Source organism: Pinus tabuliformis, chromosome 4_1 (genome assembly GCF_031772625.1).
Source record: "Pinus tabuliformis cultivar Carrire ecotype Pingquan chromosome 4_1, CPIR1, whole genome shotgun sequence".
Lineage (NCBI taxonomy): Eukaryota > Viridiplantae > Streptophyta > Pinopsida > Pinales > Pinaceae > Pinus > Pinus tabuliformis.
The window spans coordinates 973,102,163-973,128,568 of NC_142303.1; the positions used below are offsets into that span (position 1 = coordinate 973,102,163).

At 40.2% G+C, this 26,406-nt stretch overlaps 1 protein-coding gene across 3 annotated transcripts in view; it reads right to left on the minus strand.

Moving 5' to 3' along the window:
• The window catches only part of LOC149179381 (uncharacterized), a 316,696-nt gene that overhangs the window by 38,978 nt on the left and 251,312 nt on the right, over nt 1-26,406 (minus strand). For 2 of the 3 annotated variants that reach the window (XM_089420632.1, XM_089420630.1), the window contains exon 7: nt 13,341-13,433. The exons of the other annotated variant lie outside the window; for it this stretch is intronic. In XM_089420632.1, the coding sequence (XP_089276758.1) occupies nt 13,341-13,433 (93 nt within the window). The remainder of the gene's footprint in view (nt 1-13,340; nt 13,434-26,406) is intronic. 3 annotated transcript variants of the gene reach the window in all.

A 26,406-nucleotide genomic window follows, 5' to 3' on the forward strand; every position in this document is an offset into this window, starting at 1 on the left:
TGTCGTTGTTGAGAATGGTGGTGTTAAACACATCCCATGCTCTTAGAAGGTCATTCTTGATTTGTGTGTCCTCGTGAAGTAGGATTGGATAGACTTCCCCTTATCCATCTTGATGTCCTTCAACTTGTTTTTAAGAAAGAGGATTTGATTTGCATTGTTTACTTTGAACATCCCAACCAGCTTATCATATATCTCCTTAGAAGTTCCCAAATCAGAAATATAAGCAACCAAATGCTTTTGAATAAATTCAACCAAAATTTTCTTTGCTTTAACCTCACCTTTTCTATACTTCGTCTTAGCAGCATCTAGTGCATTTGAAGGAGATTCCACCACTTTTCCCTTCACATAGTCCAAAACTTCATGCTTCTCCAAAGTCAGGTCCAAAGTCAAGTCCAAAGTCATCTTCCATCGATGATAGTCAAATTTGTCATTGAGCTTGTCCTTAGTCTTGAAGTAAGATGAAGAATCCATTGAAACTTGTCCAATAAATCTTTCTTAGTGATTGCTTTTCTCTCTCTTGCTTGGGCTTTGTCTTCACCTAGCCTCAGATACCATGTTAAATTTAGATAACAATGGTATGTTCTATGCTTAACACAATTACTTCAATGTACTTTTAAGTAGCCCAATGACAATTTCCAAATTACTTTCAACTTTCCAATAGCAAACATATTAACCATAAATCACATTGACAGTGATTATAGATAGAACATAAAATAAAAATGCAGAAGACAAGCCAAGACAAGAGGACACCGGATTTGGCAGATGTTGGGGAAAAACCCAAATGTGGGGAAAACCCTTTGATCAGTTTTTTTATTATTATATCAAATGTTCAGCAAAGAAAGAGAGTACAAAAAGTCAAAATTGACTTGCCAAATCAAAGTCAAATTAGCCCTGTCAAATCTACAGTCAAACGCAACCCTAACTAGAAAGTCAAATATGGTCAATGAGGCAATCAAACTTCTCCTTTGAAGCGTGGTCAAAGGCAGTCAAACTCGACCTCTAACAATTGTCAAAGTCAACCCAAAATAGTCATAAAATCTGCAGTCAAACTTGGTCAACTTGAAGTCAACCATGCGGTCAACACAGGTCAAAGTCCTCCCTTTGCCTCAATTCTTGTGCCCAAAAATGCGGCCTCTTGAGATAGAAACTCACCCTGAAATCAAAGTCAAAGGATGCCCATTAAGTCAAAGTCAACACTGGTCAATGCTAGTCAAACTACAGGAAAGTCCGAAATTTTCAGCCCTGTAATTCTGTATGAAATTCGTCCTCCCTTGCCACACATGTGAGAGAAAGAGAATGCCCAATGGTTGTATGAACCAATGAGAGGAGAGAGAAAAATGTGTGTGTGATGATGATCCAAATGAGGTGAGAGGTCACTTGTATTTATACAAGTCGTTGAGGGTGAAGTGACATGTATCTTGGGCTTCGTGAGCCTACATGATGATGTGGCCAACCTAAACAATTTTACACATGTGGGCATAAATTTAAAAACACACTTCTGCATGTCCAAATTAGATGATCTCTATATCAATTTTGGTCCTCTCGAAAAGAGGAATTCAATGCAATCATCATCTCCATCAAATGAGTTGTCCCAAGGTGGAATTTGGCCCTAGTTTCCAATTTTAACACTATGTTTGAGCCATTTTTCCATACAAGGACTTGTCCATCAACAAATGCAACTCTATATCCTTTGTCTTCCAAGCATGGAGTAGAGATCAATTTCTTTTTCAAACCCGGTACATACAACAAATTATTTATATGAATATTTCCTCTAGACTCCAACTAAAAGGATGTTGACCCAACACCTTTGACTTCATACTTGGTATTGTCACCAAGTTCCACTTTTTGTGTTGACTTCCTCTTTCTATGAATTCTGTGAGACTGTCACGATTACCTATCATATGTCTGGAGGCACCACTGTCTACTAACCAAATGTCATTGTGATCTATAATAGTGTCTGTAAGGGCAAAAAAGATAATATAATTTGTAATTTTATTAGGCTTGATAGATGGAGCCATCTGGTCAAAGATCTTGACCAATCAGTCAGATTGCAAAACTCAGCGTCTTCGAGAGGTGATCTTCCTATATTTTCTTTACCAAGGCTCTGATACCATGATCATATTTTAGTGTTAATTTAGACAATCACAATTTTTTGCCACTGATAATTACTTCCAATGATATACAATCTTACTTTAGGACCTTTAGAACATCATTAAGTAATTACTCTTAAAAAATTCAATAGTAAATGCAATAGAAGAGTAAAGATCACAGTAGGATGTTGAGCCAACACCTTTGACTTCATACTTGGTATTGTCACCAAGTTCCACTTTCTGTGTTGACTTCCTTTCTGTCAATTCTGTGAGACTGTCACGATTACCTATCATATGTCTGGAGGCACAACTGTCTACTAACCAAATGTCATTGTGATCTATAATAGTGCTTGTAAGGGCAAAAAAGAAAAGATAATTTGTACTTTTATTAGGCTTGATAGAGGGAGTTATCTGGTCAAATATATTGATAAATCAGTCAAATTGAAAAACTCTGTGTCTTCAAGAGCTGATCTTACCATCCTTTCTTCCCCAAGGCTCTGATACTATGTTCAATTTTTAGTGCTAATTTAGACAAGCACAATTTTTTGCCACTGATTATTACTTCCAACGATATAGTCTTACTTTAGCAACCTCAGGACATCATTAAGCAATTACACTTTAGAAAATTCAATAGTAAATGCAATAGAACAGTAAAGATCACAGTAGACAAACCATGCACATTGCATAGTAGACACCAAATTTTTACATCTCGGAAACCAATCTCGGTGGAAAACTCAACAATTTTTCTAGGATAAACTGTTCAATTCAGCAAAAGGTACAATCAGATTTTCCAGTCAAACTGAACATAAAATCCACACAAGTAAAACCTGGTCAAATAGGCCTAAATTTGGCCTCCTGCCGCTACCCTCGAGTTCAGTCAACCCTGAGTCAAACAGGACAAATTTCGTTCTTCTCCTACTGCCTAGATAACTCAGTCAACCTCGGTCAAACTACCCAAGAAAATCTCGATCAAACTGTGCCTAGGAAATTTGGTCAACTAGCTAAAAATTTTGGTCAACCTATGCCTTAGAAATTCAGTCAACTGCCTCAATCAAACTTCTGTCAATCTACCCAGAACAGAGCTCAATCAACCACCAAGAAAACTTGATCAAACAGACCAGGTCAACACTAGTCTAACTTCTAATAAGACCTATTACCCACCACATTGTGGGTGATATCCCCAGGAGAAATTTTTCTCCATGATGAGCCGCAGTGGGTAGCTAGCAGCCCTTTGATGCCTCCTACTAGTTCGTCGTGCCATTTCTCTACCACTTGAGCCAACCATGTGGTCCCTCACCCACCTGTATTGATCGTATGTTTGAAGGTGGACCTCCCGAATTTAAAGGTATGTCTTGTCATTTGATAATTGAGTATTGGGTTTACTTATCACGGATACTTCTGGGTATGGATTGATGGGGGGATTTGGCGGAAAGAGTGGGGTTAGTTTGTGTTCCTATCCCCTTGATATTTTTTGGTTGTTACCCTTGGATCTTAGTCCCATGGGATCTCCTTTATTGACCATTTGGTTCTAGGGTGGTACTACTTGGGAAACCCCAACTTTGGGTGAGTGGTCCCGCCCCTTTATCCCAACATGTTACTTCCTATCCACTCACTATACCCCCATTCATCTTTTCTCTCACCTGGGTCCACATATGACTAGCCTCCCTATCCCCTTGCCCCCACATTAGGTCAACCCTAGAATGATGCCCCGGAGGTTGAAGCAATAAAAAGAAAAAGTGAAAAGCATAAATGGCCACATTTAACAGGAAATTGTACCACAAAATGCAAAGGATGGTCGGGACAAAAATAATTAGCACGTGGGCAAAAGCCATTACATGCGCTCTACCCCAATCACTGGCCATCACCCTAGTTCCATAGGCCCTAGATGAGCCTCCTTTATCATTCAGGAACCCTTGATTGTCCCAACTCCTGGAGGGAAATGAACCGCCCTACCTAAAAGGGGGTACTCATTGTTATATCATACACATCATGCTCTTGTCCTTTGAGCCCTGAGCAGTTAATTAGAGAAAATAAATAAAAGGCCAAAGGTATATGAAGAAGGGTGGAAAAATCAAGGTCGGGGCACCTCATGTACCACGATTGCTCCCTCCTATATATTACATACCCAAGTGTGGACTTCCCCTTATCTAGCTACCCCTATGCCCCACTATGTGGCCCAGGATTGCCCCTCTCATTCCCTATCCCATTCCACTTATTTGTCACTTGCCACCCCCACTAGAGGGATGTACCTCGGACATATTATCCCCTTTAAGGGTTGAAACCACCTAATAAGGTACTTGGCTAACCCCCTTTGGAGCTTGGAGACACTAGCACACGCCAAAGCCCACTACGGAAGGGCGTGCAATTATGAAGTGCCCACTTTGTTATCCATGATTTGTAAGCTCTTTTACCCGATTATTTAATGACTAGTTGTACTGGAAGCCTAGGGGACACATTGGACCTTATGCAGGATTGCAGGTGGTTTCCATTTGGGTTTGGTTTCCCTATATGGGATCCTAACCCCCATAGGTCTACATTGGCACATGTAGGGTGTGCATAGAGAGTCATGGGCCTCCACAACAACAGACAACACTCCATGGATCTTTATGGATGCTCAGAGACTACTAGCGATGCACTTTTGGGATGAGGGTGATATGCTTAGTACATTATGCCCAGCGGGCCCCCACCACAACCCCACACTCTTGACAGGTGTCCCAGGACTTGTACAATGTCATGGCAGCATTCATTCCGCCACTTGGATCCTTGCAGAGGTTCTACAGGCATATTCGATTCATATGGAGACCCATGGGGTCATTTATGTGCCCTCAGACCCACTGGGAGCACCGCAGGTCTACTACTTGGAGAACAAGGGGCCACCCCCTTGTCCATCATATTCCGAGGAATTTATTCCTCAATATGGCACTTCAGGATATCATTGAGCCTTTGGAGGGCATTACGACATGTACATATTATTATTTGGCCCTTTGTGAGGCTTATTTTTACACTTGTGAGCTAGTTTGGTGGGCATGTCACCAATAGGGGTTTTATTTGCACATTATTTTATCATTAGGGGCTAATGCAGGCCCATAGGCTAATTCGAACTCTTTAGGAGGCTATATATTGATGTCAGATACATTCATTTGTATCGTCACTTGACTTGAGATCTCTCTAATCATAGAGAACTTCGCATTTTTCCTTGGAGGATATTTTCTAGAGATGGATGAATTTTGACATATGGATTTGGGCTATTTATCTTGTTTTGAAGCTTTGTCTTGTGAACAAAATTCTGGTTGGATATACTCTATAACGTTGCAAGTGAATTTTGATGTTATTATTCTTGTTGCTGCATACTGCTAAAATCAGGGCTAGTTGTTGCATAATTGAAATGTGGAATTGATCATGTTTTAGTTTAATATATGGGCCAATGTTATATAAATGAAATGTCCTAGAGATTATTTGTCTCGATAAGAATTCATCGTTTTCTTTAAAGTATAAATGCTTGAAGGTCACTTTTCTTGTTTTTTCCTCAACATTGGATGAAGTTGACTTTCTGGGCCTCCTTGATCAAGAAACCAAGTTCTTACTCATTATCATCTTTGACTCCATATCCCCAAGTGAATTAGGCACTGGTCCCTAAAAGGAGTGATCATGTTAACTTTCTTTTTACTATTTTCCCCTTTTCCCCAAGTCTAGCCCCATTAGGTCACCTAGGGCATCAATTTCCCGGGAATCGACCCAAGGAAAAACTTCGATCTCCTACAGGTTACTATGTTGGTGGGTCCCCTCCCTCTCCTCCAAATTTTAGGCAATTCTAACAGTGGAATCTGCAGGAATCACAAGCCCTAGCTCTAGGATCGAATTTTGCCTAGGCATCCCCAAGGCTAGACCTCAATAGGATCAATTCAATCTTTGGAAGTAAATATTCTTGTTTGGTCCTTTCCCCTCACCTTGTCCAGGATAGGAACCTCATTGGTTGATGCATTCCATCCACGAACCTGGGTTGGGTCCACTTGGCCCCGTGTGGTCCCACTTCTCCATAAAGACTATTTGTCAAGGACCATTTGGGAATCCAAGTTTCCAAATATCATAGGGATTGAGAAACTCCTTAATAAGCCTATCCTTTCTCCTTGAACCCTCCAACCTTCACCCCTTACCCCGGTGAACCAAGTCCCTTGCTTAAAGAGCAAGTTCCATTCCTCACTCCATCCTTCGGAAAGGGTTTTCAGAGTCAATCCTCACCTATCCATTGACATCTACTTTACAAAGTGATCCCTACACTATCGAGACTCCTCCCATCGGTGAAAGTCTGTAAAGAGCGATGAGACTTACCTGTGGTGACAGTGGGCTAAGCCTCCACCGTTGCCCTTGACCTAACAATTGCCCTCTTAGGAACCCCTTTTAAATCCCATGTTGGTTTGAGTGGTAACATTTCTGGCACTATTGCTGGGAACCCAAAGCGTGTGCTTTATTCCCCATACGACATATTGACATATCATTATTGGCGACTCCACTGGAAGAACGAAGCCCTAGTTCTTCATTGAGCATTAAAGTTAATACTTTTAGGGTGAAGCAAGTATCTATCAAGGCACCTCAATTGACCCTGGCAACTCCATTATAATCTTTATATGCAAAATCGTAGAAGATGGAGATTTCTCTCAGTCCTATATTTGAAAAGCTCAATAAACAAAAGATTCAAGAGCTGCAAAGGAAAGTGGTGGAATATGCAGAATCCTTTCAAGATATGTTGGAGAGCTTGGATATGGAATTCATCCTCAGGTTTTATAGGTCGCAAGAAGTACAACTTGACATAATAAGGTGTGCTTATGAAGAGGATCCTAGTTGTCTTCGTGACCTTGCTCACATAACCTGTGCTGTGAATATTCTAGATAACCTCATCAATAACAATAGGAATACCTCCTCTAAGGATGACGAAGAGTTGGACCCCGCAAGCTTCCAAATCATGCAAGAAAGAATGGATGAACATAGTAGGTCATGCAGGGAGGTAGTAAGGGAATATAATTCTAATGAAGTTTTCTCCTGCTTATATGATGAAGAAGTGAAGCTTCATAAGATGAAATGTGAATATAAAGAGAACCCTACTCATGCTCTACTCCTAGAAGCATACTACCAGAATCATGTAACAAATACCTTAGCCATTGTTCTTCAAGAGAAGAGAAAAGAAGAGAGGTCTCGCTTGTCAACTAACCTAGATGAAGATGACCTCAAGGACCTCGGTGAAGAGCAAGAAGATGAGCCCTCGTGGGGACTACAAGATGGGAAAGATGATTTTGAAGACACGTGCTGGGAAGGATGAATTTATGGAAAGTGAAATTGAGACCACCCCTACCTTTCTCAAGGATATTACTCTCGATGAATCCTCTTTTGAAAACCTTGAGAGAGATGATCCCATTAGCCCCTTAAAAAATGACATTGAAGATTATTTCCACATTGAAAAGGAGAAATGGGAAATTGTTCGTCCTCAATTTGATCATGCTCCCATTTATGACACCGACAAGGAGGATGAGGATGAGATTGGTCTTCCCTTCCCCTTAGACGCTATTTATGATGACATAACCATTGATACCCTTGGGAAAGAGAATCATTATGTTCCCTTGCATAAAGAAGGACAATCTTTGATGGAAGTGATGGACTCTCCTTTTAATGGAAGCCCAAACTTTGATACTTATAATGAGGAAAGCAACGAGGCTCTTACCTACCCACCTTATGATTATGTATTCAAATCACTTGGGCCTTTAGGCTATGGGGAAGGAAAACTCGTTGAATATGACACTTCACCCTCCCCTTTGTCTTTCCCTCTTGTTCATCACATTGAGTCTTCCTCAAGTAAGTCCCTCATCCCTTTTGGTATCACCTCAAGTGAGCATGCCCCTTTTCCCTTTTCTGAATATAGTGTTAAGGAAGAACTCTTCATTGAATACACTTTACCCCCCTTGACCCATCCTCAAGATTATGATCACTCCGCGACCTCCCCTCCCCGTTGTGACCATCACAATGAGAGACCTATTTGTTGCATTCCTCCTTTCTCTCACTCTTCGTTCCCCTCTCATCACAACCATGTGACATCCTCAAAGCATGATATTACAAGCAGTGATTGTGATGAGGAATTCTCGAGAGTAATCATTTATTCCTCCATTTTGTACATAGAAGGGGAGCCCTGGACCTCTAGAATGACCAGTTGTCTTTCTCCAAGGACCTCCCTCTACTTCGAATGGAGATCATTTTTTCCCGCCTTGTCTACCATGTGACTATGTCCACATTCAATTTGGGGGTTGCTACATGAGTAATCATACTAGCAGGCATATGTCTATTGATGAGATGATATGTTGGTTGCACTGGCTTTATGATTACACTTAGTATTAACATTACTATATGCATGTTAGGGTAGGATGCATTGCATGATGACTTTTGCATTAGAACTAACCGTGTATGATGTTTCTTATGATAGATTAAATTGCATAAAAAATATATACATAAAAAATAAATAAAAATAAAAAAGTTGCATATTGGTTTATGGGCTAACATTAAGCATGGGTGATCATTAGACACAGTGAAAAGCATGTTGCCCCGTGGCTTTGATCTTTGACATGTGCAGATAACAGGTCGACAATAACCAATAGATTGTTGGAGTTCTCGTGACCTCCTGTTCGAGTTGCCTAATCCACTTTGAGAGAGATCATGTCCCAATTGGAGCCAGATGTTACCAACCACTTTGTGGGTGATATCCCCAAGAGAAATTTTTCTCCATGATGAGCCTCAACCGACAGCCAGTAGCCCCTTGATGCCCCCTACTAGCTCGTTGTGCCATTTCTCTGCCACCTGAGCCAGCCATGTGGTCCCTCACCCACTTGTATTGATCGTATGTTTGAAGGTTCCCCACCCGAATATAAAGGTATGTCTTTTCATTTAATAATTGAGTATTGGGTTTACTTATCACGAACACTTCTAGGTATGGATTGATGGGGGGATTTGGCAGAAAGAGTGGGCTTAGTTTGTGCTCCTATCCCCTTGATTTATTTTGGTTGTTACCCTTGGATCTTAGTCTCATGGGATCTCCTTTATTGACCATTGTTTCTAGAGTGGTACTACTTGGGAAACCCTGACTTTGGGTGCATGGTCCCACCCCTTTATCTGCACATATTACTCCCTATCCACTCACTATACCCCCATTCATCTTTTCTCCCACCTAGATCGACATTCCCATTCTGGGTCCACATAGGGCTAGCCTCCCTGTCCCCTTGCCCCCACCTTGGGTCAGGCCTAGAATGATACCCCGGAGGTTAAAGCAAATAAAATAAAAAGTGAAAAGCATAAATGGCCACATTTAACGGGAAATTGTACCACAAAATGCAATAGATGGTCGGGACAAAAATAGTTAGCACGTGGGCAAAAGCCATTACATGCGCTCTACCCCAATCATTGGCCATCACCCTGGTTCCATAGGCCCTAGATGAGCCTCCTTTATCATTTAGCAACCCATGATTTTCCTTTATCATCTAGGAACACATCATGCTCTTGTCCTTTGAGCCATGAGCAGTTAATTAAAGAAAATAAATAAAAGGCAAAAGGTATATGAAGAAGGGTGGAAAAATCAACGTCGAGGCACCTCATGTACCACAATTGCTCCGACCTATACATTACATACCTGGGTGTGAGCTTCCCCTTATCTAGCTACCCATATGCCCCACTATGTGGCCCAGGATTGCCCCTCTCATTCCTTATCCCATTCCACGTTCCCTTTTAAGGGCTGAAACCACTTAATAAAGTACTTGGCTAACCCCTTTTGGAGCTTGGAGACACTAGCACATGCCAAAGCCCACTACGGAAAGGCATTCCATTATGAAGTGCCCACTTTGTTATCCATGATTTGTATTCTCTTTTACCCAATTATTTTAATGACTGGTTGTGCTAGAAGCCTAGGGGATGCATTGGATCTTATGTAGGACTACAAGCGGTTTCCATTTGGGTTTGGCTTCCCTATATGGGATCCTAACCCCCAGAACTCTACATTGGCACATGTAGGATGTGCATAGAGAGTCGTGGGCCTCCACAGCACCAGACAACACTCCACGGATCTTCATGGATGCTCAGAGACTACTAGCGATGCACTTTTGGGATGAGGATGATATGCTTGGTACATTATGCCCAGTAGGCCCCCACCACAACCCCACACTCTTGACAAGTGTCCCAGGACTTGTACGATGTCATGGTAGCATTCATTCCACCACTTGGACCCTTGCAAAGGATCTACAAGCATCTTCGATTCATATGGAGACCCATGGGGTCATTTATGTGCCCTCAAACCCACTGGGAGCACCACAGGTCTACTACTTGGAGAACAAGGGGCCAGCCCTTGTCCATCATATTCTGAGGAATTTATTCCTCAATATGGCACTTCAGGATATCATTGAGCCTTTGGAGGGCATTACAACATGTACATATTATTATTTGGCCCTTTGTGAGGCTTATTTTTACGCTTGTTAGCTAGTTTGGTGGGCTTGTCACCAATAGGAGTTTTATTTGCACATTATTTTATCATTAGGGGTTAATGTAGGCCCATATGCTAATTCGAACTCTTTAGGAGACTATATATTGATGTTAGATACATTCATTTGTATCATCACTTGACTTGGGATCTCTCTAATCATAAAGAATTTTGCATTTTTCCTTGAAGGATATTTTCTAGAGATGGATGAATTTTGACGTATGGATTTGGGCTATTTATCTTGTCTTGGAGCTTTTTCTTGTGAACGAAGTTGGTTGGATATACTCTATAATGTTGTAAGTGAATTTTGACATTATTATTCTTGTTGTTGCACACTGCTAAAATTAGGGCTAGTTGTTGCATAATTGAAATGTGGAATTGAGCATGTTTTAGTTTAATATATGGGCCAATGTTTATGAATGAAATGTCCTAGAGATTATTTGTCTCAATAAGCTTGCATTGTTTGCTTTTAAGTATAAATGCTTGAAGGTCACTTTTCTTGTTTTTCCCTCAACGTTGGATGAAGTTGACTTTTTGGGCCTCCTTGATCAAGAAACCAAGTTCTTACTCATTATCATCTTTGACTCCATATCCCCAAGTGAATTAGGCATTGAACCCTTAAAGGGGTGATCATTTTAACCTTCCTTCTACTATTTTCCCCTTTTTACCCAAGTCTAGCCCCATTAGGTCACATAGGGCATCAATTTTCCGGGAATTGACCCAAGGAAAAACTTCAATCTCCTATAGGCTACTGCGCTAGTGAGTCCCCTCCCTCTCCTCCAAATTTGAGGCAATTCTAACGGTGGAATCTCCAGGAATCCCAAGCCCTAGCTCTAGGATCGATTTTTTCCTAGGCATCCTCAAGGCTAGACCTCAATAGGATCAATTCAACCTTTTGAAATAAATATTCTTGTTTGGTCTTTTCCCCTCACCTTGTACAAGATAGGAACATCATTGGTTGTTGCATTCCATCCCCGAACCTAGGTTGGGTCCACTTGGCCCCATGTGGTCCCACTTCTCCAAAAAGACTATTTGTCAAGGACCATTTGGGAATCCAAGTTTCCAAAGATTATAGGGATTGATAAACTCCTTTATAAGCCTATCATTTCTCCCTCAACCCTCCAATCTTCACCCTAATGAACCAAGTCCCTTGCTTAAAGAGCAAGCAAGTTCCATTCCTCACTCCATCCTTGGGAAAGGGTTTTCAGGGTCACTCCTCACCTATCCATTGACATCTACTTTATAAACTGATCCCTACACTACTGGGACTCCTCCCATCGGTGAAAGTCTGTAAAGAGCATGGAGACTTAGTTGTGGTGACAATGGGCTAAGCTTCCACCGTTGCCCTTGACCTAGCAGCTGCCCTCTTAGGAACCCCTTTTAGGTCCCACGCTGGTTTGAGTGGTAACAAGACCCAGTCTTCTTCTCCTCATTCGCACGTGTGAACAGAAAACAGATGTATTTGATGATCCAAATTGATGCCAAAATGAAGGAGGTCAAATGGTTGTATATAGTGGTCAAAGGAGGTTGAATGGTTATATATAGTGGTCTTGACCTAGGGTCATACCCATTCGTATGGTGGGGACGACCTGACTTTGTGGAGCCTACATGAGCAAAAAAATAATATTTTTCTTTCTCTTGATTTGGCTGACTTGAATACCTACTGCAGCTCCCAAAAATCAACAAAAGAATGAGCCAAAAGCTCATCAGACATCCCAAGGGAAAAGAAATGTAAAAGAAAGAAATGAAAGTAACATTGTTTGTTTTCATCAAAGTCGAAATCATACTCTTACTATCTGGCCTTGACAAATCATTCATCAAGCAATCTCTAGCTACCCGGGAGAATGCACATAGATCTAGCAACAGAATCATCATCTCCTACTTTTAGCAACTATAATACCACGCTCATAAGCATCACATCATCCTCTAGGATTCAGCATTAGTCAAGCCAACAGCAATCAAATTTGTAGTATTAACATCATTCATCCTCAGCTTTGATCACCAATTCATTCTCATCTTTAAATGCATCAGAAAATGCTGCATAACCTCAACCATTCCATTTCATTGATTCTGCACTGTACCTTTTATCCATTTGTAGCTCATTGGCCTTCTTTATCCTTCAGTGTCACTTTACCTAGGGGATGCTAGTCTCCCTTGATATTGGTGTTATATGTATTTCATGCATTCCCATTAGTCACATCTGGTTATCAGTTGCATTGATAGACATTCACAATATTTTAATGAAGAAAATAAGTTTCTTAATTCTAAGCAAGCTGTTGCACTTGTAAAACTGGAGGATGAAACTTATCTTACTGTGTATAACTGAAACTGATATTTTCTCTAAATAAAGTCAGCTACATTGATAAAAATTGCAGTGTATCTTGAACTTCCTGCATGGAAACTATAGCTAATAAAAGACAGCAGGATGCAGAAAAAAAACTGCATTATACATAGGCCATCACAAGTTTTCAATCAGAGAAAAACATAATTAGTACTTGACTGCGTTTTGGGGGAAGGAGAAATTGGCTCTTCTATGCATCAAGGCATCCAAATTTCTTACACCCATACACCCTTTCTGGTACTTACTTTCTTCATCCTCAACTAAAGATCAGGAAGGAATAAAATAGATAAAGGCGTAGAGAAGTTAGTCAACATAGTTACTACTTAGCTTATGTTGTGAGAAACTTAACAATCCTTTCAGTTGGAATTATTAATTTCCATGAATCGTTGCAGAAGATGACACTTACCCAACGAGTTGTCGAAATTTCATTCCAACCATGAGTTACATCAGAGAGATCCTTTATTGTCGTTCCAACATACACAAAAGCAAATGTTATTGGCTGCAAAATTATAAACAGAGTATATTCAGAAGATACAGAAAACAAGAAACAGATAAGGGATAATATTGCTTTAAAAGATTTCCACACACCACAACGAGAAACTACATCACAAAGTAAATATTACATAAATTTCCAATGTGCTTGAATACTAAGATGCTATAAGGTTAAATTATAAGAAATTTTGGGAAACTGCGGACGAAAAACTGAAATAATTTCCTCCACACTTGTCATTGTTCATGAAATAGGTAAGCAAAGTACCATTTTTCCCTTTCATATTTAAATGACACATCAAACTCTCATGGAAACTCACCACATTTTCCTTAGAAAGTCTTTATGTGGGAAACATTTTCAAGTAGTAGAATGGAAAAACACAAACTAGCAAAACCTCAAAAAAGATGAGAGGCTGGAAATTGTAGTTGGTGGGAACTTGGAAGTAAATAATTTACAGCATTTGCGAGGGGTGAAATTCTTATAATTTAATCAGGAATTTTATTCTGTATGGATTGCTCACCAAGTTCTGCTCTTACTATTCATGACTCTCTTCTCTCAATTCTTCTCTAGTCTCTCTATTTCTCTCTTTCTCAAGTTCATACTCTCCTTTCACAATGCACAAGTGAGTAGTAGAGAGGATGAGAGGCAAAAATATATAAGAAGAGCAAGGAGGTCGAATTTATGAAGGAGTAACTCCCATGCCTTGAGGAGAAGTTACATATGCCAAAATAGGAGTGTAACTTATGCCATAAAAGAGCTACACTTGCCTTAGTAACTCATGCCATCAGAGAGAGAACGCATGCCTTAGTGACTCATGCCATAAAGAACGAGAATGCATGCCTTAGTAATTCGAGCCATTAAGGAGAAGTGTAACTTATGCATTAAAGAGGTGTAAGAGGAATTTTTTTTATGACGAGACAATAAAGTGTCTAAGAGAGTGTAAAAGGCGCATAAGAGCATTAAAGAGAGAGAGGAATGAATCCTTTAAAAGAGGGAGAGAGAGAGAGAGAGAGACTAATGTATCATTGAATGAGAGAGTTTCATTTGCTATCAAGGAGAGAGATGTGAAGTGGCATGATTGAATGCCAAGTAGGAGAGGTGACATGTAATTCCTCTTTAGATAATATTATAGTATCATAAGTGTAATAATAATAATAATATTGATGATTAAATTAAAAATTAAGCAATTTAGATTGATTAAGGATAAGTTGAGTGATGTTCCATCATTTATATATGATTACCAAATGAAGCAAGGTGACTTACTAATTTTGGAAAGTGACTTACTATATTTAGAAAGTCACTCTAGAATGTTGATTTGGGGTAGCATTGGATTTTCTCTAGCCATGAAAATTGGTGGAGAGGCTAAAGCACATGAGATCTCCATGACCCAGAAATGGTTTGGGCAGATTCTAACCGATTTGGGAGATATTAAAATAATTAAAAATTTTAATGGCGTTCCTAAGTCTAAACTTAGAAAAAATAAAATATTAATGGATATTAATATAAAACTAGGTTAGAAGGTTCCAAAAGTCATGGATCAAGCCAAATCTAATCTTAGTCGTTGATTAAATATTTAATCTTGGCCGTTGAAGCACCAACATGAAAAGTATAAGAAGAGGCTTAAGGGTCAATTGGAGAACACACTGAGGGAGACCAGTCAGTTCGCTTTCTGGAGCAGGGTTAGCTGAGAAATTCGAACTAGTGGTCTGGGGAGCAACAGGAGGCAGCAAGTACGGAATAGAGAGTCGAGATCAGCGCCAAAAGACCAGCGCAGAGGTTGGAGAGGCAGATGCAGAGCCAACAAACTGCGCAGTCACTAGAAGGCCTGCGTGGGTGAGCCTCTCAGGCAGACGCAGAGGTAGCAGACTGCACAATCACTGGAAGGCCTATGTGGGTGATGCAGAGAGGCCCAATGCTGATGCAGAGAGGCAGGAGCTGACGCAGTAGGTCTGGGAGTTGTGTAGAGGCCAGTAAGCCTGACGCTGAGGTTGGGAGAAGTGCTGGAGAATTTTTTCTCTGTTGGGTAAGCCAGTTTGGCACCCAATTGTACTAAAGGATTGCTGAATAATAAAATCCTCCTCTGTTGCACCGGTTTTCCCCATTGGGTTTTTCGGGGACAAGTGTCCTTAATATCTATGTTGATGTGTTGATTCTTGTGCATGTGTTTGTTTTTGTATTATGGTGTGATATCTGCAACATAATTTATTTTAATGTTTACTGAAGGGTTTTCATAAATAACTTATTGGCAAATAAGTAGGTAAAATAAATCAGTTGTTGCAGTGATAGAATTTTCACATGGTATCAAAGGAAGTAATCAGAGACAGGAAGGGAAAATCAATTATGGGTCGAGACCATGATGCAGAGGCATCTACGTGAGGAGACTCGCACAGATTTTCAGAAAATTACACAAGAGACAGTAACTTTGATTTCTCTATGTTGGCTTCCAGGCTGGAAGAAGAAGTGGCTTGTGTGACTAGCTCTGCATCATCAGAAGTATGGTATATAGACAGTGGAGCCTCTTGGCATATGACGAGAATCCAGGAATGTTTCTCAGATTATCAGGAGGAGAGAATGAACTTTCAGATCACCAAGGGCAACAAGGCAAAGTGTACTCCAGTAGGGAGGGGTACCATAGTTTTTCAAACAGAAACGGGACAGCGGTTTTGTGCTACCAATGTGCTGCATGTACCAGGATTGCAGATGAATTTACTTTCCGTGTCGCAACTTCAAGGCAAAGGCTATGACGTTTTCTTCATTAAGGAGAAAGTATACGTCAAACACCCAAGCTGGAAAAAGAAAGTGCAGATCAAGATCAAAAGTAACAGGTTAAACAGACTACAACTAGAATCACCAATGGCACTAATAGGCAATCATGGAGACAAGGATTTGAACGAACTATGGCACAGAAGAATGGGACATTTGCACCATGGGGCTCTGAGAATTCTCAGAAACACTGTAACAGGAGTTTCAGATCTTAGTACAGAACAAGATGATGTATGTAGAGGATGTGCTCTGGGAAAGTATACTAAAGCAACATTTCCTAGAAGTAAGAACAAGGCTAAGAGTGTACTAGGATTGATACACTCAGATATCTGTGGACCTATATCCACTAAAGCTCTTAGTGGTGCCAAGTACTTCCTTACCTTCATTGATGACCACTACAGGAAAACTTGGATTTATTTTTTGAAAACCAAGGACGATGTTTTCTGTCAATTCAAAGAGTTCAAGGCTCTGATGGAGAATCTGACTGGAAAAAAATAAAAGTTTTGCACTCAGATAATGGTGGAGAGTATGTCGATAAGGACTTCACTAATTTTTGCGCTAAGGAGAACATCAGAAGAGAGTGGACAGATCCTTACAATCCGAAGCAGAATGGAGTAGTAGAAAGGAAGAACATGACTATTGTAAAAGCAGCTAAGGCAATGATGTATGATCAGGATATGCCAAAATTCCTGTGGGTAGAAGCATGCAACACAACAATCTATGTTCATAATAGAACTCCTCATCGGGCATTGGACAAGATTACTCCAGAGAAGGTCTTCAGAGGGAAGACGCCTAAAGTCAGTCATTTCAGGATATTTGGGAGCTTAGCATAATGTCGCATACCCAAGGAAAAGAGGAAGAAGCTAGATCAAACTGCAGAGAAAGGATATCTAGTGGGATATAGCGAGAACGCTAAGGCATACAAAATCTATCTTCCAGGGAGCAGGAAGGTAGTAATTCGACGAGATGTGAAGTGCATGGAGGAAGGGCTTTCAGAAAATCTCGAAAAATGCCTTCCGAGGAGCAGTGAAAAGAGGAGTCGTTGGTCAAACCTCTTCAACCAACGGAAGTAAAGAATTCTTCCTCGGATCAGAAGGAATTAGAGGATGAGGAGGAGCTAACAAAAGCACCTGCTGGCAGAGGAAGAACGAGCAAGGAACTTCGTCAGATTCTGCGAGATGCAGAGGACTTCATCGGTGCACCAAGGAACAATAAGAGGGAGCGAAAATAGCCAAATAGATATCAAGCATTAGTAGCTCAGGATGGGGAGCTTGCCAGTTTTCAGGAGGCAGCTCAACATTAGGTTTGGCTGGATGCAATGGTAGAGGAGTACAACTCCATAATGGTGAACGATGTCAGGGAGGTAGTGCCAAGGCCTCAAGACAGATCAGTGGTAGGTTTGAGATGGATCTACAAGATTAAATACGCTGCAAATGGCAATGGTGAGAAATACAAAGCCAGGTTTGTGGCTAAGGGGTATGCTCAAAAGGAAGGAATTGACTACGAAGAGACCTTCGCCCCAATTGCCAGGTATACATCTATTAGAACCGTGATATCTCTTACAGCACAGATGAGGTGGGAGATTCATCAAATGGATGTCAAAACGGCATTTCTGAACGGGGTGATAGAAGAAGAGGTATACATTGAACAACCAGAGGGCTTTGAGACACATGAGAAGAAATCTCATGTATGCAGATTGAAGAAATCCTTGTATGGGCTGAAACAGGCACCTAGAGCATGGTATGGTCGAATCGATGGCTACTTGCAGAAGATGGGATTTTTCAAGAGTGACACAGATCCAAATCTTTACTATCTGGTTGTAGAGAATGAGCCTCTAATCTTAGTATTGTATGTGGATGATCTCTTCCTGACAGGATCATCCAAGCTCATCAGGGACTGCAAGAAGAATCTAGCCATAGAATTCGATATGAAGGATTTGGGACAAATGCATTATTTCCTGGGGTTGGAAGTTTGGCAACAAAAGGAGGAGATCTTCCTTGGGCAAGGGAGATATGCTATAGAAATCCTGAAGAGATTCAAGATGGAGGACTGTAGACCCATGGCTACTCCAATGATCACCAACTGGAAGAAGATTGATGCATCAGAAGACAAGAATGTTGATCCCACCTTATATAGACAACTCATAGGGTCCCTGATCTATCTGGTCATTACCAGGCCTGACATTTCTTACGCTATCAACACCCTCAGTCAGTTCATGGTGGAACCAAAGAGGGCACATTGGGTAGTAGCCAAACGTGTTCTCAAATATATACAGGGAACAGTCGATTATGGACTCTTATACACCAGGAGTAAGGATATCAAATTGAGTGGATTTATTGATGAAGATTGGGCGGGAAGTTCTATGGATCGGAAAAATACCTCTGGGTACTGTTTCAACATTGGATCAAGAATGACCTCCTGGTGCAGTAGGAAACAGAGATCCGTGGCTCTGAGCTCAACAGAGGCAAAATATATGGCCGCAAGCACAGCTCCCTACAAGGCCATATGGCTTAGAAAACTGCTTGCGAACCTATTCAAAAGAAAGATGGAAGCGACCAGGATCATGTGTGATAATCAGAGTTGCATCAAGCTCTCTGAGAATCCATTGTTTCACGATCAGTCAAAGTATATTGATATCCGGTGTCACTTTGTCAGAGACTATGTCCAGCAAGGAGTTGTACAGTTGAACTACACTCCTACAGGAGAACAGGTGGCAGACATCCTTACCAAGGCCCTTGGAAGAACCAAGTTTGATTATTTCAGGGAGAAGATGGGGATGATAAAGAATCCATTTCAGTAGCATAAATGGGTATGATGTGGCAATGCAGTAGCAGTCAGCAGTAGCACGATGCAACATGATGAGAAGGAGATTATTGTGCAAATGCAATGTTGGGAAGAAGAACCAGCAGTAGCACGAATGCAAAGGGAGTTGCAGTGCAGATGCAGTGTTGGGAAGATGGATCAACAGCAGCATGGATGCAGAGCGAGCTGTAGTACAGATGTAGCAGTGGCAGTGATAGAGCCATGGGCAGCAGTACAGGATGCAACAGTGCATAGGATGTTGGGCAGGGAGGCTTACCATCAGCATAGGTACCAATGCCGTATGATCAGAGTAATGCTCAATGTGGAGTATTACTAGAGCACAATCCTCACTAAGAGGGAGTGTTGATTTGGGGTAGCATCAGATGTGCTCTAGCCATGAAAATTGGTGGAGAGGCTAAAGCACATGAGATCTACAAGACCCATAAATGGTTTGGGCGGATTCTAACCAGTTTGGGAGATATTAAAATAATTAATATTTTTAATGGAGTTCCTAAGTCTAAACTTAGGAAAAATAAAATATTAATGGATATTAATATAAAACTAGGTTAGAAGGTTCCAAAAGTCATGGATCAAGCCAAATCTAATCTTAGTCGTTGATTAGAGATTTAATCTCAGTCATTGAAGGACCAATAGGAAAAGTATAAGAAGAGGCTTGAGGGTCAATTGGAGAACACACTGAGGGAGACTAGTCAGTTCGATATCTGGAGCGGGGTTAGCTGAGATATTCGAACTAGTGGTTCGGGGAGCAACAAGGACGAAACAGAGAGTCGGGATCAGCGCCAGAAGACCAGCGCAGAGGTTGGAGAGGCAGACGTAGAGCCTCTCAAGCAGACACAGAGGTAGCAGACTGTGCAGTCACTGGAAGGCCTGCGTGGGTGAGCCTCTCAGGCAAACGCAAAGGCAGCAAACTGCGCAGTCACTGGAAGGCCCGCGTGGGTGACGCAGAGAGGCCCAGTGTTGACGCAGAGAGGCAGGAGATGACGCAGTAGGTCTAGGAGTTGTGTAGAGGCCAGTAAGCTTGACGTTGAGGTTGGGAGAAGTGCTGGAGAATTTGTTCTCTGTTGGGTAAGCCAGTTTGGCACCCAGTTGTACTGAAGAATTGCTGAATAATAAAATCCTCCTCTGTTGCACCAGTTTTCCCGCATTGGGTTTTTGCAGGGACATTTGTCCAAAATATCTATGTTGATGTGTTGATTCTTGTGCATGTGTTTGTTTCTGTATTATCGTGTGATATCTGCAGCAAAATTTATTTTAATGTTTACTGAAGCATTTTTGTAAATAACTTATTGGCAAATAAGTAGGTAAAATAAATCAGTGGTTGCAGTGAGGAATGAATCCTTTAAAAGAGAGAGAGAGAGTAATGTATCATTGAATGAGAGAGTTTGATTTGCTATTAAGGAGAGAGATGTGTAGTGGCATGATTGAATGCCAAGTAGGAGAGGTGACATGTAATTCCTCTTTAGATAATATTATAGTATCATAAGTGTAATAATAATAATAATAATAAGAATGACGATTAAATTAAAAATTAAACAATTTAGATTGATTAAGGAGATGTTGAGTGATGTTCCATCATTTGTATATGATTACCAATTGAAGCAAGGTGACTTACTAATTTTCGAAAGTGACTTACTATATTTAGAAAGTCACTCTAGAATAGTTAGAAATCATAAGATCATTTAATCATAAATTGGCTCAGAGTACTGACCACAAAACATATGTCCAGTCTAGTGTTCACCAAGAACATCAATGCCCCAGTCAATTGCTGATACTAAGAAGTATTTCCCAAATTTGGAACTGCAGCTTCACCATACGACTTCTTGAAGTTCATCTCCGTTGGAGTATTCATGGATTTACATTCTGTCATACCAAATCTTTCAAGCAACTTGACAACAAATTTTCCTTGAGAAAGGAAAATCTCACCAAGTTTTTTCCATACTTCAAGACCTAGAAAGTAGTGCATCAAATGAAGATCTTTCATTCCAAATTCAGAAACTAAGTCCATCTTACACTAGAGGATAAGAGGTTCACCACCGGTCATAAATAAATCATCAACATATAATACCAAAATGAAAGGCATACCTTGGACTGTCTCGAACTAAAGATTTGGATCAACATTATTTCTAGTAAAACCAAGCTTCATCAAAAAGTTATTGATGCGGGCATACCAAGTTCTTGGAGCTTGCTTCAAACCATAGAGGCCTTTCTTTAGTCGACACACATGAGTTTTTCAGTCATGTACTTCAAAGCCTTGTGGTTGATCCACAAATACTTCTTCATTGAGGAAGCCATGCAGAAAAGAAGTCTTCACATCCATTTGGTGAAGGGACCATCCTTGGCTAGCAGCTAGAGTCACAATAGGTTGGATGGTTGTATAACGGGCAACAGGTGCAAAGATTTCATCATAGTTTATTCCCTCTTTCTAAGGGAACCCCCTAGCGACAAATCTAGCTTTATAATTTTCAATATTGCCATCAACACCATGTTTAATTTTATATAGACACTTAGAAGACACAATACATTTACCCTAGGGTCTTGGAACCACCTCCCATACATCATTATGAACGATGGACTCATATTCTTCAAGGATTGCATCTTTCCACACTTGAACCTTCACAGCTTCTTCAAAAGTGCATGGTTCAGCTTGAATAATGTTGCTCATGGCTACAACATATCCTTGCAACCGGCGTGGTTTCTTGCTTTCTCTGAAGGTTCCTCTAGGAGCAGCATGTTTCTCAACATCTTGACGGGTGTCACAAAGGTATCCTTTTAGCAAGAGGACCACATGGAGTTGGATCCAAAGGATCCATGGGCTCCATGGGCTCATCAACAAGATCAATTTCAGGCTCAGTATTTCCTTGTATCTCAAATGCATCATCTTGACTATCAACGTTAGCAGGAGGAAGAGTGCCTCTTGCCATTCCAAGAGTTGCATCTTCATCAAATGTTACATCCCTACTAAACTCTATATTTCTTTGTCCATGTACATATATTTTGTAAGCTTTAGAATTTTCACAATAACCAACAAACGTATGTTTCTTACTTGAAGCTTCTAGCTTGTTCCTCTTTTCTTTTCGCACAGGGAAGTAGACAGGGCAGCCAAAGATCCTCAAGTGTCCAACTTTGAAATTTTCACCAGAGAAGAATTCTTCCAAAGTCTTGTTGTTTAGGGCACAGTGAAGGGGTCTATTTTGAACATAGGCAGTTGTGTTAGCAGCTTCTCCCCATAGAAACTTTAGTAGTCTCTGATCATGCAACATAGCTTTGACTACCTCCATGATAGTTCTATTCTTTCTCTTAGCCACACCATTTTGTTCTGGGTTATACGGTATTGTAGTCTCTTTCCTGATTCCAACTTCTTTGCAGAAGTCAATGAAATCATTTGAAGTGAACTCTTCTCCATTATCAGATCAGACAATTTTGATTTGTTTTCCAGTTTGTTTTTCTTCCAAAGCTTTGAAATCTTTAAACATGTTAAATGCTTGACTTTTATTTTTCAAAAAGTAGATCCATGTCTTTTGAGAAAAATCATCCATAAAGATTATATAATACACGTAGCCACCAAGACAAGTTATAGGCATTGGTCCACATAAATCAGAATGTACAAGATGAAGTACCTAACTGGTTCTACTTTTGCTCGATGGGAATGGTCCCTTTACTTGCTTCCCACTATCGCACCATTGGCAAACTCCATCGTGATCAAATCTAATCTCCGTCATTCTGAAAACCATCTTTCTCACATGAGGTAATGCTTTATAGTGCAAATGAGCAAACCTTCGCTGCCAAAGTTCACTTTGATGGTTGTTGTCATGGATCAATGCGTGGATAGGTCTTCCATTAACTTTATACATACCTTGACATCTTGATCCCATAGTGAAGGCATCTATCATGCATGATCCAAATGGAAGGAAACATGATCAGATCCCTTTATAGGATATGTAGAGTTGTCTCCAAGAATGATTTTCTGATCGGTCTCACTCTCAATTAGAGAGCACTTTTTTATAGCCAGGAAAGTGTCTTGAGGCACAAGTATCAACCAACCAATTGTCACAAGAAAGAGCAGAAACAAGAAAGTATTTTGATTGTGTTTCAGTTGCATTATTATCATACCTTGGGTTCCTTGAGGAACATAAGCTCTCTTTACAAGTAGAAGGAGCTTCTCTTCTTCTATAATCAGATTTGTTGGAACGATTGTTGAAGTTGGATCTTGGTGCTCTTCTTTTTTTTTGAACAATCACCGGCATAATGGCCATTCTTATGGCAATTGTAGCATTGGACTTTTGATAAGTCTCGGTTCCATTTAGAGGAATTGTTGGGAGCAAGCATTTTCGAATAGTGATGGCCTCTTCTTCCTTTCTTCTTCTCGCCTTGGACAGCAAAGGCAGTAGGTTCTCCCTCCTCATGCTTGGGAATTCTTCCTCTGGAAATTATTTTGGCCTCTTCTTGATTATACTTTCCCAAGAGCTCGTCAAATGTAGGAACCGTGTTCTTGTTACTGATGGTAGTAATAAAATTTTCCCAGGAAGAAGGAATACCTCCAAGAGTGTAATATCCCCAATTTTAATTTTTCGCATTAGAGACAATTTTGGAGAAGGGGAGAAATTTCCGACATTGGGGCTTAGGAGGAAAAAGGAAAATTACAGCTTTACCAGAGAGTGGGGACAACAAGGAGAGAAAATTCGACCCAAGTGGCAATTTGCACTAGTGAGAACTGAGAGAGAAAGGAAGGGTGGGGAATTAGTGGAAGGTGGGGACCGCTAAGGGAGAAAGGGCCAATAATTATAAACTAAGTCACCTGATACAGAGATTCGGGATTCGTAGGATACGGGGATTCGAGTGTCAGATTCAGACACGTTGACCCCCCGGAACAGGACACGTAAGATTCATTATATATTATTTTATTAAATATATATATATATATATATTTAAATATATATATATATTAAAAATTAGATATTTCTTACAAAAATTCTCATTAATGATACAAATTCATTGATTTCAAACATAGATCTTCATCTAAATGTTAGTTTTACTGTTTACAAAGTAAGTTAGTAACATTATAGAATGCATAGTACATACAAAATTCAAATACCTGCATTAACCCTCACAAACCTCATAATTCCTCATAAACCCTCCCAAACCTCATAAACCCTCACAAACCTCATAAACTTCATAAACCCTCACTTTTTTTGGATTCGAATCCCAAAATCAAGACATGAAGTTTCCTAACGGGACACGACCAGGATTCAATGGTGTCCTGTTAGGACACGTGGTGTCCCATTTTAGGATTCGAATTCCCATCGAATCGTGTCGAATTTGCAGGATTCTGACACGTGGCTTGTTTTGGACGAATCCGGTTTCATAGATTATAAATAGACTTGGAGGCCTCCCTTTGGTATCTTTGATCATTTGACAATTTAAGATTAGTTCTCTTAAGTTGCTTAGCAAAGACAACTGTGTTGTTCAACTAAAGGAAATTTCAAGCGGGAATTCCACCCTCATTTCGGAGAACTTCAAGTGTCTCCCGAGTGAGTCATTTGGGACCTCAACTCAGAGTTTCCATTGGGCATAATTGCAGCTTACTTCAATTGGTATGTGTTCCTTCCAGGGCGCAGAGGTGGCTCAAATTGCTTGTGGGGAGATCAGTTACAGAGGCGCAGAACACCGAAGCATTTGCAGGTATTTTCCCTCATTTTAGCTGGAGATTTTTGTGGTGATTAGCAGGGTTGAGCTTGAAGGAATTCTTGGAGTCAAAATTCTAAATTTCTGGAAGTGCGCAAGGATCTCCAGGCAGGCCGCAGAGGTTGGAGGAATAAAGGTTGACGAGAGATAAGGGTCGGAGATTGGAGGTATTCCTCAACAAAGAATTTAGCCAGAGTTGGGATAGATTTCCAGTGGTGGATTTGGGCTTAATTCAGCAGTATCACTACTATGGGGGCATTTTCCAGCCAAAATTGAGCGATTTGCACTTGTTGGGGGTCACCAGGGGTCGATGGCTTCAGCCCAAACCATTTTTGGGTTTTTGTGGGTTTAGTGAGAGGAATCTGGGGTTAATTTTACAGAATTTTGCGAGTGATATTCAGGCCTAAAAACTTCATTCTTATGGCAAGGTGAATTATTAGTTAGCTAGGGAATTTGCACCATTATGTGGGCTCGATTTTGGCTTGGAGAAAGGCCAAACCTTTTCTGGGTATTTTCGGATTTGAGGAGAGGAGCTCAAGGTTGGAAATTCAGAGCATTATGGGCATTATGTTGAGCAGAACATCCTGTTGACCACACTGTGTCAACAACCCCATAGCAGTACACCGCTTTTACAAAAGGGATCTATCATGTTCAAATGTTCGCATCATTCAGATTTCATCATCAGTCGATAGTTTGTTCAAGATGTAAACCCATTCTGCATGGTTATAATATAAATGACCAAAGTAAGACCATCATGTATGTAACAACCTAGGTAAGCATAGTATTTTGGTGACGATTTCTATCCTAGGAGGTTTTTTTCTCATTGATTCATTTGTGTCTCTAGAGTCTAGACACAAATGATTGGTAGAGTTTTTCCCTCCAACCTCACCCAAAGCTAAGGTGAATTTTGTCGTCAAGGTATTAAGTGAGTCCTAGTGTTTTTTATCGAGACTTTGTCAAAGTAATTTGGGAATAATCCTAGCTAATTGGCTAGATTATTTTATTACAAATTACTTGGTCTACTAAATCACATTTTGAGTCGCAAAATTGGGTAGATATTTGAGGGTCTATAACGAATGGGTGTTCCCCCTTCATGTATTAAATTGTAATATCTTGATGTAAAAAATATTTAGTGCATGGTCCCTCATAATTAGACACCATGGCTAAATATTAAAGGGTTGGAAAAATTATTAATCCCCTCATAAGTCAATTAATTAAATTTTCTGGCAAAATTAGATTAAAATCCTAAGCCAAAATTTTAATTAATTTTGTGTCCTAGGTAAAATTAAATTCTCCAATGGTGAAATTCGTCGATTTTAAAGAAGTTAATTTTTGGAGGTCCCCGGCGAAGGGATTATTTAAGAAACCAAGAAATTTTGGACCCTTGGGCCTTGGTGGTTAAGTCAAAGTCAATTTTTTGAGGAAATTAACTCAAAATAATTAATTTTGAGTTAATTAAAATCAATTAAATGAAATTTTTTATTTTTCCTCAAAAAATAAATAATTTCGATGGTGATGATTAAAAATTAATTAAAACTTTATGAACGGTCGAGATTAATTTGACAGGAACCAAACCAACTAGTCGTTGGATATTTTATCTATAAATTAGAGGTCGGTGTCAGTCTATCTTTTCATCCGATCTTTGAATCGTGTACTAAGCTCTCAAGCTCTCTTGTATACTTTCTGGAATTAATGCAAAAGTCTTTGGGGTTTC